We start from the raw sequence: 16,074 nt of genomic DNA, 5'->3' as shown, positions 1-16,074 counted from the left end.
AATATTATTGTTACAGTTATACAAATTGTACGTTTAAAGTGTTTTCTTTTGTTATATTTACTTGCAATTTTTGAGTTTCATTCTGTCATCATCCAATAGAGACAACATAGCAAACAGCACTAGGTTAAACATTTCTTTCATTATTACAAATAATATTCATTTTAATATTAATAACAATATTATTTTCATTATTATTTGGACAAAAGCGTTTGCTCAATGACTAAATGTAAATATATTACAGATGTTTTCCTTATTATTTGATTAATTACGATTATGTATATTGTTAGGTGCTCAATAATCTGTCATTTCTCTATAAGGTGTAGGAATGCAGACCTCTCTGTGGTTTTGATGTAAATGATGAGTAAATGTTCTAATCAGTGTGTTTTTGTTCCTCCAGAAAGCGATCGGCTCATATTCCTGTAGACGCGTCTGTTGTTTTGAGCTGAAATGGATGTAAAAAGCTTCATCCTGTCAGAAAGTGGTCTGTGAAAACTGGAGCCAATGGTGAGTGTTGATGCTTCATTACACGGTCAAACAGCATCAGCCAATGAACACGCGCACACACACACACACACACACACACACAAGTTGTATATGTGGTTTACGAGGACTTGTATAATGTATTTTATACTGTAAATAACACTTATTATATGGCCTTACCCCACCCCTGCCCCTAAAGCCATCCCTTATAGAAAACCTGGGGCTCATTTGATTGTCAAACCCATTAAGTAAGTTTTGTTAAGCGTTTCAAATTATAGGACAGTCCCCATAAACCATCCCAATAGAGTATAACTAGGTCACACCCATATCATACAATTTGGTGTCCTTGTAAACCACATAAACAAACACACAAACACATGGGTGTACAGTATATGTGGTTTAAGAGGACTTTCTTAAAGTGTAATGTATTTTATACTGTAAATAACACTTTTTATATGGCCTTACACCACCCTGCCCCTAAACCCAACACTTACAGGAAACCTGGGGCTCATTTAATTATCAGATTACCTATTAAGTAAGTGTGTTAAGTGTTTTGAATTACGAGAACACAATACATGTTCTCATAAACTACTTTATTAGAGTGTAACAGTGTATATGTGGTTTGTGCTGACTTTCATAAGGCATAATGTATTTTATACAGTGAAAATCACTTATTATATGGCCTTACCACACCCCTACCCCTAAACCCAACCCTTACAGGAAACCTGAGGCTAATTTCATTATCAAATAGCCCATAACCCAGTAGAGTATGTTATTTAGGCATTTTGAATTATGAGAACACAATGCATGTTCTCATAAACCACTTTAATAGAGTATAACTATCATACCCATGTCATACAATTGAGTGTCCTCGTAAACCACATATACAATTATGTGTGTATATGTGCTTGTTTATGTGCTTTACGAGGACTTTCTTAAAGTGTAATGTATTTTATACTGTAAATAACACTTATTATATGGCCTTACCCCACCCCTGCCCCTAAACCCAACCCTCATAGGAAACCTGGGGCTCATTTGATTGTCAAAACCCCATTAAGTAAGTTTTGTTAAGCATTTAGAATTATAGAACAGTCCCCATAAACCATCCCAATTGAGTATAACTAGGTTATACCCATGTCATACAATTTAGTGTCCTTGTAAACCACATAAACAAACACACAAATACATAGGTGTATATGTGCTTTACAGGGACTTTCTTAATGTGTATTGTATTTTATACTGTAAAAGGAACTTTTTATATGGCCTTACCCCACCCCTACCGCTAAACCCAACCCTCATAGTAAACCTGTGGCTAATTTGATTATCAAATAACCTATTAAGTAGGTTTGTTGGGTGTTTTGAATTACGAGACGACAATACATGTTCTCATAAACTATTTTAATAGAGTATAACTCGATCATACCCATGTCATACAATTGAGTGTCCTCGTAAACCACATAAACAAGCACCTACACACACACTCATAGTTGTATATGTGGTTTACGAGGGCTTTCTTAAGGTGTAATGTATTTTATACTGTAACACTTATTATATAGCCTTACCCCTGCCACTAAACTCATCCCTTATAGGAAACCTGGGGCTCATTTGATTGTCAAAAACCCATTGAGTAAGTTTTTTTAAGCGTTTCAAATTATAGGACAGTCCCCATAATCCATCCCAATAGAGTATAACTATCATACCCACGTCATACAATTTAGTGTCCTTGTAAACCACATAAATAAACACACACACACAGTTGTATATGTGGTTTACGGGGACTTTCTTAAGGTGTATTGTATTTTATACTGTAAATAACACTTATTATATGGCCTTACCCCACCCCTGCCACTAATTTCATTATCAAATAACCCATAACCCAGTAGTGTATGTTGTTTAGGCATTTTGAATTATGAGAACGTTCTCATAAACCACTTTAATAGAGTATAACTAGATCATACCCATGTCATACAATTGAGTGTCCTCGTAAACCACATAAACAAGCACATACACACGAATAGTTGTATATATGGTTTACAAGGACTTTCTCAAGGTGTAATGTATTTTATACTGTAAAAATCACTTATATGGCCTTACCCCTCCTCATACCGCCAACCCTTATAGAAAACCTGGGGCTCATTTAATTGTCAAAACCCCATTAAGTAAGTTTTGTTAAGCGCTTCGAATTATAGGACAGTCCCCATAAACCATCCCAATAGAGTATAACTAGATTATACCCATGTCATACAATTGAGTGTCCTTGTTGTGAGCCACATAAACAAGCACACACACACAGTTGTACAGTATATGTGATTTACAAGGACTTTCTATAGATGTAATATGTCTTTATTTCACCTTTCCTGAAGCTTCACACTGCTTATTTACACACCATTTATCAAACTCCTCATTAGGCTCAGCTGGAAATGTACTGCTTGATCTGTCGCTTTTCTTCAATTTTCATCGAGATTTTTAGGAGTTTTTGAGATTGAATGATTAAATGTTTAATAGTAAAATACAGTATATTGAAAGTCTGGATATATTAATGGCAATTAACTGAAATGAATTAAATATGTTGAAGGAATAAAATAAGGGGAAAATAAATCAAGGTTTTATTCATCAAAAATAATAGTCAAAATTTAAATAACAAAAATAAAACCTGCAATAATAAAATACATTATAATTTAAATTGTTAGTATATGCTATTAGAGAATATAAATACAACGAAAATGACATTACATGTTTAATTCAGGATATTAAAGGCCAGTGCTGGACGGATGAAGAATCAGATGGAGAGAATGAACCAGAACAGTTCCTGTACGGCATCCAGGTAAACACTGCAATAAATCCATCAAAACACTGTGGTATTAACAAAAATATGTGTTGTACATATTTGTGTTGGCAGATTTTTTATTTTATTTTGCTGAGTATGATTTTGTGCTGATTTAGGTTTGTCATGGATAAATAAATATGACACTAAAACCACCAGCAGGTGCAGAAGTCTCTATATTAATAAATGATTCAGTGAGTCATTATTATGATTCAGAACAGCTGTTAATTTATAATCAAAGCAAGGTCTTGTGTTTATGAATCGATCGTTTAATCAATGACCCGGAAACAGATTAGGTGCAATATTTCTTTAAAACACACAAATAAAAGAAACAGACAATATTGCCTCTAAAATGTTTTATAAAATCAACATCACATATTACTGAACTATATCATCTTATTAATACGAAAACACACACTGATGCAGGGATATTTTCTGCTTTAATGTTTTGAATAATATGTTCATTGTAGTAGGTTTCATCATCCAGTCAATATTTTTGGAAACAGTGTTTTTATTTTTATTTTCAGAGTGAGGGATGAACTGCATCACGTCAGATGATGTTAATGATATTAGTAATGTTACCTTTATTGTGCAGCAGCACAAGTTACATTTATATTTTTACTCTTCCTCAATTATTGCCTGTTTGTGTAATGTATGTCAGTTGAAGTGTAATACCGCTGTGTTCCTGTAGGGGAGCTGTGCAGCGGATCTGTACCGTCACCCACAGCTGGACGCCGACATTGAGGCTGTAAAAGACATTTACACAGACAGTGCCGTCTCCGTCAGGTGAGATTAACCTCACTCCACTTCTGATTTAAATTCAAACCCTATTCGCATTCACTGCATTTTCACACCCGATTCACATTTACTGTATTTCACACCTCATTCACATTCATTTTATATTTAAAACTGATTTGCATGCACTGCACTTTCACTCATGTTTCACATTCATTCATTCATTTTCTTTTCGGCTTAGTCCCTTTATTAATCTGGGGTCGCCACAGCAGAATGAACCGCCAACTTATCCAGCATATGTTTTAACGCAGAAGATGCCCTTCCAGCTGCAACCCATCACTGGGAAACATCCATACACACTCATTCACACTCATACACTACGGACAATTTAGCCTACCCAATTCACATGCAACACAAGTCTTTGGACTGTGGGGGAAACCGGAGCACCCGGAGGAAACCCACGCGAAACGCGGGGAGAACATGCAAACTCCATTTAGAAATGCCAACTGACCCAGCCGAGGCTCAAACCAGCGACCTTCTTGCTGTGAGGCAACAGCACTACCTACTGCGCCACCCTGATTCGCATTCATTTCACATTCAAAACCTGATTCACATTCACTGCACTTACACATCCAATTCACGTTCACTGTGATTCACACATGGTTCACATTCATTTCGCATTCACACTTATTCACAATCTCTGTGATCCACATCCAATTCACATTCAATGCATGTTCAAACCTGATTCACATTCAGTGCACTTTCACACCCGATTAAAATTCACTGGGATTCACATATGATTTGCATTCATTTCGCATTCACACCTGATTCACATTCACTGTGATTCACACTGATTCACATTCACCGCACATTCAAACCTGATTCACATTCACTGCACCTTCAAACTTGATTCACATTCACTGCACTTTCACACCTGATTCACATTTACATTCACATGATTCAAGTTAATTTAGCTTTCACACCTGATTCACATTCACTGTGATTCACACCTGATTTTAGCTGCGGTCTTTCTCCCCATAGACTTCCATTCACACATGCGCAAATGTTTCAGACTGGAAACGTAAGATCGTAGGGCAAGTTTTGCAGTTCGCTGCGTTGGAAAGTTCAAACTTGGTGAACTCTGACCTGCGAAATCACATCATATGATTGCGTGAGACCAATCGAGGATCAAAACATGACCTCTCTGTACAGAAATTTAAAACATGGACCAATCGCTCTCGTTTTTTTTTATGTCTAATCATCTTGTTTAATCCAGCCCCTTTATGCAGCACCGTACGACAGAATTTCGCATGCTCAAATGCGACTGCGGCATCACTCTCACTGTGATTCACACCTGATTCACTCTCACTGTGATTTACACCTGATTCACACTCACTGTGATTCACACACTATTCACATTCACTGCACATTCATAACTGAATCACATTCACTGCACATTCATATCCGAATCACATTCACTGTGATTTACATTCATTTAGCTTTCACACTTGATTCAATTCACATTAATCTAATTCACATTAATTTCACATTCACATCTGATACGTATTTACTGTAATTCACACCTTACTTACGTTCATTGCCCATTTAAATCCAGTTCACATTCACTGCACTTTCATACCCAATTCATATTCACTGTTATTCACACATGATTCACATTCATTTCACATTCATTCCTGATTCACATTCACTGTAATCCACTCTGATCCATTCACTGTTATTCACACATGATTCACATTCATTTCACATTCATTCCTGATTCACATTCACTGTAATCCACTCTGATTCAGTCACTGTGATTCACACATGATTCACATACACTGTGATTCACACCTGATTCTCACTCACTTTGATTTTCAACTGATTTACATTAATTGTGATTCAAATATGATTCACATTCATTTCACATTCACACCCAATTCAGTCACTCTGATTTAAACTGATTTACATATTCTGTGATCCACTCTGATTCACATTCACTGTGATTTACACTTGATTCATATTCTCTTTCATTCACTATGAGTCTTTTCCTGTCTCTACAGAGAGTACGGTACAATCGACGATGTGGACATCGACCTGCAAATCAACATCAGCTTCTTAGATGTAGGATCACACACTTATAGTTTTACCCACTCGAATAGGAAAATCGGTAGTGAAATGTGAGTGAAATAATGTGTTTTTTTCAGGAGGAGGTTGCGAATGCGTGGAAGGTGATCCGGACAGAGCCCATCGTCTTACGCCTGCGCTTCTCTCTTTCACAGTATCTGGATGGACCAGGTGAGAAGTGTTCACACATCTGTATGTGTGTATGAGATGAGAAATTGTAAACTTATTTCATTAATACTTGCAGAACCGTCTGTGGAAGTGTTCCAGCCGTCTAATAAAGAAGGCTTCAGTTTGGGCCTTCAGCTGAAAAAGTAAGTCAATGTTATTTGTTAATATTCAGTAGTATATTTATTTTTAGTAAACAAGGATGCATTAAATTGATCTTTTATTATATTCACAGAACAGCTATTTTACATTGCAGTAATATGTCACAGCTTCGTTTATTTTACTGTATTGATGACCAAAAATATATAGCTTTAGTGACGCTGGATGAAGATTTATTTCTCAGTTTTATTATGGAGTCATTTGGAGTTTGATAATGTGTGTGTGTGTGTGTTCAGGATCCTCAGCACGTTCACGTCTCAGCAGTGGAAGCACCTCAGTAATGAGTTCCTCAAGGCGCAGCAGGAGAAGCGGCACAGCTGGTTTAAAGCTGGAGGAACCATCAAGAAGTTTCGTGCAGGACTGAGCATCTTCTCTCCCATTCCCAAGTATATCTCCATCATCACAAGCCATGAACGCAAAACACCATACTAATTATAAAATTTGCAAGAAAAAAGTACGATTGTAAGAAAACCTACAGTATAATTCAATTAGCAAGCAATTTTTAAGGAACAAAATGGCCTCGTTTTAGGGTCTCCTCAAAACCTTTCCATTGTGTTCCATACTAATTGTTGTGTTGTGAGAAAATACAGGTGTTTTCTTTATTTGTTTTCATTGTGAGATAATGCAGCATGTTTTTTAATGTATTTACAATGTGTGAGGATTTGCAACCTGTATGCTGCCAAACCAATGAGGATCTACTCTTAATTTGCTGGCGTTTTTTTGTAATTGCATGTGTTTTCTTTAATTACAGCACACTAACACAACTCGGCCACCATACAGTAGTCAGGGAATTTGACATATGGCTTAGAGCAGGAACCCTGCATAATGAGGCTAATGCACCGTGTCCTCCATGTTGGCTCCAGGTCTCCCAGTTTCCCCCTCATCCAGGACACAGTGCTGAAGGGCAAGCTGAGCGTGCCTGAGCTGCGGGTCACCCGTCTGATGAACCGCTCCATCTCCTGCACCATGAAGAGCCCTAAAGGAGAGCTGTTCAGCTACCCTCCAAACAGCCAGGTTAGCAGCTTCCAGCACACACTCTCTGTCCCAAAACACACACGTTTCTCTGTCTGAGATGCAGTGGTGGACAATAGCTTGCTATGCTTACTATGGATGTCCAGATCAGGATTTTGGAAAAAATAATCTTTAAAAAAATATGTATTAAAGATTTTATAAACTATTACAGCGCAGTACAATCTCTTGTGTCTAATTTCAAAATTTTATGACAAGTAGCTGTGTAATAAATGGAATAAAGTACATCCAGGACTGTTGTCTTCTACAACAGTGCTCTGCTTGCCATTGGGCTGCTGTTGTAATGTTTCCTTTACTCGCTTGTAAATGCTGGGGTGCCAGACAGTATGTCACTGTCAAAAAAGTCAAAACAAAAAAACAATATAACCAGGAAACTTTACAAAGGCCTGTTAAACTCCTGTTCATACACAGACCCACAAGTTGTGATCATTGAGGGGAAAAAACACTCAAAATACTCTTTCATCACCATCAATCATGTTTGAAAATTAAATCCCTAACATCTAACATTAAATCCCTTCATAACTGCATTCATTACTGCATTCGACATTGCAATCGTCACTGCAATCATTAGTGCAATCATTACTGTATTCATTACTACATCTATCAGTGCATTCATTAGTGCATTCATCATTACATTAATTACTGCATTAATCACTGCAATCATCACTGCATCCATCACTGCATCCGTCACTGCATCCGTCACTGCATCCGTCACTGCATTCATCACTGCATTCATCTGTGCATTCACTACTGCATTCATTACTGCATCCATCACTGCATTCATCACTACATTCATCACTACATTCATCACTACATTCATTACTGCATTCATCTTTGCATTCACTACTGCATTCATCACTGCATTCATTACTGCATTCACTACTGCATTCATTACTGCAATCATTACTGCATTCGACACTGCAATCGTCAGTGCAATCATTAGTGCATTCATTAATGCAATCATTACTGCAATCATTAGTGCAATCATTACTGCACTAAACACTGCAATCGTCAGTGCAATCATTACTGCATTCATTAGTGCAATCATTACTGTATTTATTACTGCATTCATCAGTTCATTTGTCACTGCATTCATCACTGCATTTATAACTGCATTGATCCGTGCATTCACTTCTGCATTCATCATTGCAATCATTACTGCATTTATCAGTGCCCGAATCCCTAACATCTAAAATTAAATCCCTAACAACAAAAAAACACATCATCGCAAACACCAAACAAATACACAGTCATATAACTTTTCAGGAAGGGATCAATTTGAAACAAACTCAAAATGGTCAAGCAACAAAAGTACTCTCAGTCTTGTCATCAACACCAAAAATAGTTCAATTATTCCATAGTTCAAAAAGTCCCTCTAGAAGAAGGAGAAAAAACTCAAAGTGCAAGTCAAAAGTCAGTCACAGTCATTAGCTGGTGTACTCACGAATCCTCATTGAAGGTTGGGGCTTTGCAGTGCTGGCAGTAGAGGCTTTGCGGTTCTCATTCAAGTTGAAGTGCTATAATGCAGTAGATGCTTTGCGGTTCTCACTTTAGTTGAAGCTTGACAGTGCTCGCTCTCAATAGAGGCTTTGCTGTTCTCACTTTAGTTGACGCGTTTAAGTGCAGTAGATGCTTTGCATTGCTCACATATTCATCCGCTTCTTGACATCTCGGCAGGGTTTAAACAACGCTGGCTGATGAAAGATTGATGAGTTAAAACTCAAACGAACGCCATCGGAGAAACCGAAATTTTGTTAAAACAACAAACCGCAGCTTAAGTCTTCCATGACTGCCAGAGGCCCACTCCTTTCTCTCTCTTATTCCTTCCAGCTCTTACTTTTCTTCTCTATGACGCCAAGCTCCGCCCTCTTCTCAAGGAACATACGTCATCCATAATAAAAGTATTTACTGAGATTGCTGAACTTACTTTTTACTTTTACATTTTATTTATTTATTTTATTTATGACATTGTCACACTGTTAATCCTGTTGGGCTTTATTTTGCAATACCAACCACTTGGATGTACTTTATCCTTCTTATTACACAGCTACTTGCCACACACACAAAAAAAAAACCTAAAATGTGACACAAAACATAGTTCTGAGAGTAATAGGTTATTAATTCTATAATAAAATGCTAAGCTGACAAAAACCAAAACAGCTGAATGAAGCATACCCTAACCTGCATATTATTCAGCCACACGATGGCGCCAAAGAGTCAAAAACAGCAACATGACAGAGAAGAACATATATATATATATATATCAGTATCCGGATGATCCGGTGTAATTAGTTTCAGCTGTATCTCAGAATAGCATACTTTGGAATGTCTTGACTGATCAGTCAGATATAATATGTTGTTGACACTGGTTTGCACATTTGAATTACCCTGTCAGTATGGCCACCAGAGTATGAGTTTATTTTCACTTTATTAGCAAGTACCTTTAATACCAATATTAAAAATCAAGCACCTTTGTACTTTTGACTCGAGTAAAATCAAGAAGGAGGACTTAATACTTTTACTGGAGTAATGTTTCATTTATTAGAGTATGTGTACTTTTACTGGAGTGTCTGATTTGTGTGCTTGGTCCTCCTGCCCGTGAGCCTCGCCTGACGGCTGACGGCTCTGTCCCATAATGCTCTTCTCCGTTGACCCATCAGACTGTGGCCGTCCCGGCGGGCAGGGCTCCTGCGCAGATTACCACACGCCAGCTGATTGAGTTGTTTTTCTCATCCCAGGCGGGCGGACACTGCAAGAACATCCCCACGCTGGAGTACGGCTTCCTGGTGCAGGTACTAGAACAACGGCAACACTGCACTCATCACTGCATTCATCACTGCATTCATAACTGCATTTATTACTGCAATCATTACTGCATTCATTACTGCAATCGTCAGTGCAATCGTCAGTGCAATCATTACTGTATTTATTACTGCATTCATTAGTGCAATCATTACTGTATTCATTACTGCATTCATTACTGCAATCATTACTTCATTCAACATTGCAATCGTCAGTGCAATCATTAGTGCAATCATTAATGCAATCATTACTGCATTCATTAGTGGAATCATTACTGCACTGAACACTGCAATCGTCAGCGCAATCATTACTGTATTCATTACTGCATTCATCAGTTCATTTGTCACTGCATTCAACTATGCATTCATTACTGCATTCTATATTGCATTCATCACTGCATTTATAACGACATTGATCCATGCATTCATCAGTGCATTCATCTGTGCATTCATCACTGTATCTATTAGTGCATTCATTACTACATCTATCAGTGCATTCATTAGTGCATTCATCATTACATTCATTACTGCATTCATCACTGCATTCATCTGTGCATTCACTACTGCATTCATCACTGCATTCATCAGTACATTCATCACTGCATTCATCAGTACATTCATCACTGCATTCATCAGTACATTCATCACAGCATTCATCAGTACAATCATCACAGCATTCATCGCGGCATTTAATACTGCATTTATCACTGCATTCATTACTGCATCTATTAGTGTATTCATCAGTGCATTCATCACAGCATCTATTAGTGCATTCATTACTACATCTATCAGTGCATTCATCACTGTATTCATCATTGCATTCATTACAGCATTCATCACTGCATTCATCTGTGCATTCACTACTGCATTCATCACTGCATTCATCATCGCAATCATTACTGCATCTATCAGTGCATTCATTACTGCATTCATCAGTACATTCATCACAGCATTCATCGCGGCATTTAATACTGCATTCCTTACTGCATCTATGAGTGCATTCATCAGTGCATTCATTACTGCATTCATCATTACATGCATCACTGCAATCATTACTGTATTCATTACTACATCTATCAGTGCATTCATAACTGCATTCATCACTGCAATCATTACTGCATTCATCACTGCATTCATTACTGCATTCACTACTGCATTCATCATCGCAATCATTACTGCATTCATCACTGCATTCATCACAGCATTCATTGCAGCATTCATTACTGCATTTATCACTGCATTCATTACTGCATCAATTAGTGCATTCCTTACTACATCTATCAGTGCATTCATCATTACATTCATCACTGCAGTCATTACTGCATTCATCACTTTATCCATCACTGCTTTCATTTACTGCATTCATTACTACATCTATCACTGCATTCATCGGTTTATTTATCACTGCATTCATCACTGCATTCATCATTACATTTATCATTGCAATCATTACTGTTTTCATTACTAAATCTATCACTGCATTCAACAGTTCATTCATCATTACATTCATCACTGCATCCATCACTGCATTCACTACTGCATTCATCACTGCATTCATCTGTGCATTTACTACTGCATTCATCACTGAATTCATTACTGCATTCATCTGTGCATTCACTACTGCATTCATCATCGTAATCATTACTGTATTCATTACTACATATATTAGTGCATTCATCACTGCATTAGTCGCTGTATTCATAACTGCATTCATATAATCAATAATCAAAGTTGATCACCTTATTTAATCTTCTAACTATTAAACTCAAAATAAAAATGGTCTAGAATGATTATGTTCTGTTATTATAGCAGTAATATTAAAGAGGCTGTGAATGAAGATTCTTCACGCCTGAAGGATGTTTGACAATATACCGTAGTGTTATATAACAGAACACTTCATTGCTTAAATAACAGCACAGCTAAATTTAGGACACTTTCACATTCATTCAGATGTGATCACAGTCAACTGCTTTCATATCATTGCTGTTTGGGGTGGGTACAATTTTAATTTACATTTTTATATATATATATATATAAATATATTAAATAAAGTCAATTATATTCACCACTTCAGTATTAAACTGAGCTATAATTTCTGATTATATGACTGGAGTACTAATGATGGAAACCCAGCTTTAAATACCAGCAATAAATTACATCTTACTACACATTTACCTTTTATTTGATATATTTTAAATCACTTAATTACAGCCTCGGCGGAGACTTAATTCACAAACATTCAAATCTTACCAGCCTCCAATTGTGTGTAATGTAACTGGAACTGGAATACTTGTCTGACCAATTAACATCTAGAACTGGGATAATAATTAATCGGCTTCTTTGTAATGTATGTCATTCAGTTGAGCTGTGTTTCAGTGTTAATTTGTCCTTTTTCACTCCATTATTCATCATGAAACCACATTACACAACTGACTGATGTCTCTGACCGCGAACTGTGCGATTCTCTGTCAGATTATGAAGTACTCAGAGCAGCGAATTCCCACTCTGAATGAATACTGTGTGGTTTGTGATGAGCAGCACGTCTTCCAGAATGGCTCCATGCTTAAGGTGAGATTTACACAGCAGAAATAATCATTTTACTCCATTCCTTTTAAACAGATAGCACATTTAAACCTTTAGTTTTATTGGAATGCATTTTATATATTCAAAGAAAAGAGTGTAGCTTATTTGACTGATGTTGTGTGTGTATGTTCTGTTTTTCTCCATCAGCCGGCTGTGTGCACCAGAGAGCTGTGTGTGTTCTCCTTCTACACTCTGGGTGTGATGTCTGGAGCAGCTGAAGAGGTGGCCACCGGTGCAGAGGTGCTGGCATTTATCCTAAACTCTGTGATGATGGTGATAATAGTGATGGTGATGAGGATGATGGTGGTGATTATTATTATGGTGATAATAGTGATGGGGATGATGATGATGACGTTGATGATGGTGATGGTGGTAATGACGATGTTATATTGGTTATGTTGAGGACGTGAATGTGGATTTTTATGGAGATGATAATGATGGTTATGCTCATAGTGATGGTGATGATGGTGGTGATTATTATGGTGATAGTAGTGATGATGATGATGGTGGTGGTGATGATAATGTGATATGGATGATTTTTATGGGGATGATAATGATGGTTATGCTCATAGTGATGGTGATGATGGTGGTGATTATTATGGTGATAGTAGTGATGATGATGATGGTGGTGATGATGATAATGTGATGTTGGTGACGTTGATGTGGATGATTTTTATGGGGATGATAATGATGGTTATGCTAATAGTGATGGTGATGATGATGGTGGTGATTAATTATGGTGAAAATAGTGAGAGTGATGATGAAGATGATGGTGGTGATTATAATGTTATGTTGAGGATGTGGAAGTGGATTTTTATGGGGATGATAATGATGGTTATGCTCATAGTGATGGTGATGATGGTGGTGATTATTATGGTGATAGTAGTGATGATGATGATGATGATGATGGTGGTGATGATGATAATGTGATGTTGGTGACGTTGATGTGGATGATTTTTATGGGGATGATAATGATGGTTATGCTAATAGTGATGGTAATGATGATGGCGGTGATTATTATGGTGAAAATAGTGAGAGTGATGATGAAGATGATGGTGGTGATTATAATGTGATGTTGGTGATGATGATGATGATGAAGATGATGGTGGTGATGATAATGATGTGATGTTGAGGATGTAGATGTGGATTTTTATGGAGATGATAATGATGGTTATGCTCAGTGATGATGATGGTGGTGATTATTATGGTGATAATAGTGATGGTGATGATGAAGATGATGGTGGTGATGATGATGTGATGTTGGGGATGTTGAGGATGTGGATGTGGATTTTTATGGGCATGATAATGATTTTTATGCTCAGTGATGGTGATGATGGTGGTGATTATTATGGTGATAATAGTGATGATGACGATGATGATGATGGTGATGGTGGTAATGATAGTGATGGTGATGTTGATGTGATGGTGATGTTGAGGATGTTGATGTGGATGATTTTTATGGGGATGACAATGATGGTTATGCTCATGATGATGATGGTGGTGATTGTAGTGATGGTGATGATTATGGTGTTGATGACGTTGATGATTGTGGTGGTGGTGATTATGATGGTGGTGATGATAATGTGATGGTGATGTTGAGGATGTTGATGTGGATTTTTATGGGGATGATGATGGTTATGCTCATAGTGATGATGATGGTGGTGGTTGTTATGTTGATAACAGTGATGGTGGTGATTATTATGGTGATGAATAGTGATGGTGGTGATGATAATGTGATGTTGGTGATAATGAGCATATTGATGTGGATTTTTATGGGGATGATAATAACGGTTATGTTCATAGTGATGATGGTGGTCATTGTAGTGATGATGATTATGGTGGTGATGACGTTGATGATTGTGGTTGTGATGACATTGATGATTATGGTGGTGATGACGTTGATGATGATGGTGGTGATGACGTTGATGATTGTGGTTGTGATAACATTGATGATGATAATGATGATGTGATGTTGGTGATGTTGATGTGGATTTTTATGGGGATGATGATGTTATGCTCATAGTGATGATGATGGTGGTGGTCATTGTAGTGATGATGATTATGGTGCTGATGACGTTGATGATTGTGGTTGTGATGACATTGATGATGATGATGATGTGATGTTGATGTGGATTTTTATGGGGATGATGATGGTTATGCTCATAGTGATGATGATGGTGGTGGTTGTTATGTTGATAATTGTGATGGTGGTGATTATTATGGTGATGAATAGTGATGGTGGTGATTATTATGGTGATGAATAGTGATGGTGGTGTTGATAATGTGATGTTGGTGATATTGAGCATGTTGATGTGGATTTTTATGGGGATGATAATGACGGTTATGTTCATAGTAATGATGATGATGTTGGTGGTTGTTATGGTGATAATAGGGATGGTGGGGATTATTACGGTAATGAATCAAATCAGTGGTTGCGCATTTGATTTGTTTAAGCTAAATTTTAAGTACAGTTTTAAAATTATTAATTAAAAGTCGTACTCTCTCTGATATACACTGGTATTTTATTCCATCTTTCTGCTGCTCTGACTGAAAAAACTGATTGTCCAAAAGCAGTTCTCTTAAGTTTAACTGAACAATCACATCTAACCGATGACCCAGTCTGTCTTACATTGTCCTTGCAGACAATCACACATTGTTTGAGGAGTGGTGGTGCAAGATCATTAAATATTTTATCCATTAAACACACATCAGCATAATATAAGAAACTGTCGAATGTTAGTAATTTATGTTGTGCAATACAGGTACAGTAATGATAGCTCTTTTAGCTTTTTAGCTAAAAATGTTGTCAGTTTGTTTATATATAATATAGAATGGTTTTAATGTTGTAATGTTCGTGTGGGACCAGATGGTGGCACAATAAGATAAATGAGGGAAAATCATTGTGTTCATAAAGTTTAGCAGCAGCTGTAGGTAACTGATGCCTAATGTTTCTATAAATCCTCAGGCTCGCTCTAGCACTTTTGGAAACCTTTTTATGCGTTTTTAATTTTTAAATTAGAGTCAATATCTCTAATAATAATAATATTGATATAGAGATATTGATTATGATTATGGTGGTGATGCTGATGTTATTGATTATGAGGATGGTGGTAATTGTGATGGTGATTGTAATGATTTTCATGATGATGACGGTTGGGATGGATGATGATATTA

General features: G+C 37.0%; 1 protein-coding gene across 4 annotated transcripts in view; it reads left to right on the top strand.

Annotated features, from left to right (window-relative positions):
* The window catches only part of LOC130245899 (protein mono-ADP-ribosyltransferase PARP6), a 56,349-nt gene that overhangs the window by 18,518 nt on the left and 21,757 nt on the right, over nucleotides 1-16,074 (top strand). For 3 of the 4 annotated variants that reach the window (XM_056478691.1, XM_056478690.1, XM_056478693.1), the window contains exons 3-13: nucleotides 398-504; nucleotides 3,227-3,304; nucleotides 3,996-4,090; nucleotides 6,100-6,160; nucleotides 6,244-6,334; nucleotides 6,408-6,474; nucleotides 6,724-6,873; nucleotides 7,351-7,501; nucleotides 10,177-10,308; nucleotides 12,790-12,885; nucleotides 13,048-13,140. In XM_056478691.1, the coding sequence (XP_056334666.1) occupies nucleotides 502-504; nucleotides 3,227-3,304; nucleotides 3,996-4,090; nucleotides 6,100-6,160; nucleotides 6,244-6,334; nucleotides 6,408-6,474; nucleotides 6,724-6,873; nucleotides 7,351-7,501; nucleotides 10,177-10,308; nucleotides 12,790-12,885; nucleotides 13,048-13,140 (1,017 nt within the window). In that variant the 5' untranslated portion in view covers nucleotides 398-501. The remainder of the gene's footprint in view (nucleotides 1-397; nucleotides 505-3,226; nucleotides 3,305-3,995; nucleotides 4,091-6,099; nucleotides 6,161-6,243; nucleotides 6,335-6,407; nucleotides 6,475-6,723; nucleotides 6,874-7,350; nucleotides 7,502-10,176; nucleotides 10,309-12,789; nucleotides 12,886-13,047; nucleotides 13,141-16,074) is intronic. The other variant, XM_056478692.1, reaches the window with a different exon arrangement.

Source organism: Danio aesculapii, chromosome 18 (assembly GCF_903798145.1).
Source record: "Danio aesculapii chromosome 18, fDanAes4.1, whole genome shotgun sequence".
Taxonomy (NCBI): Eukaryota; Metazoa; Chordata; class Actinopteri; order Cypriniformes; family Danionidae; genus Danio; species Danio aesculapii.
The sequence above is the reverse complement of the archived record's forward strand: the minus strand, read 5'-3'. Positions and strand labels throughout refer to the sequence as shown.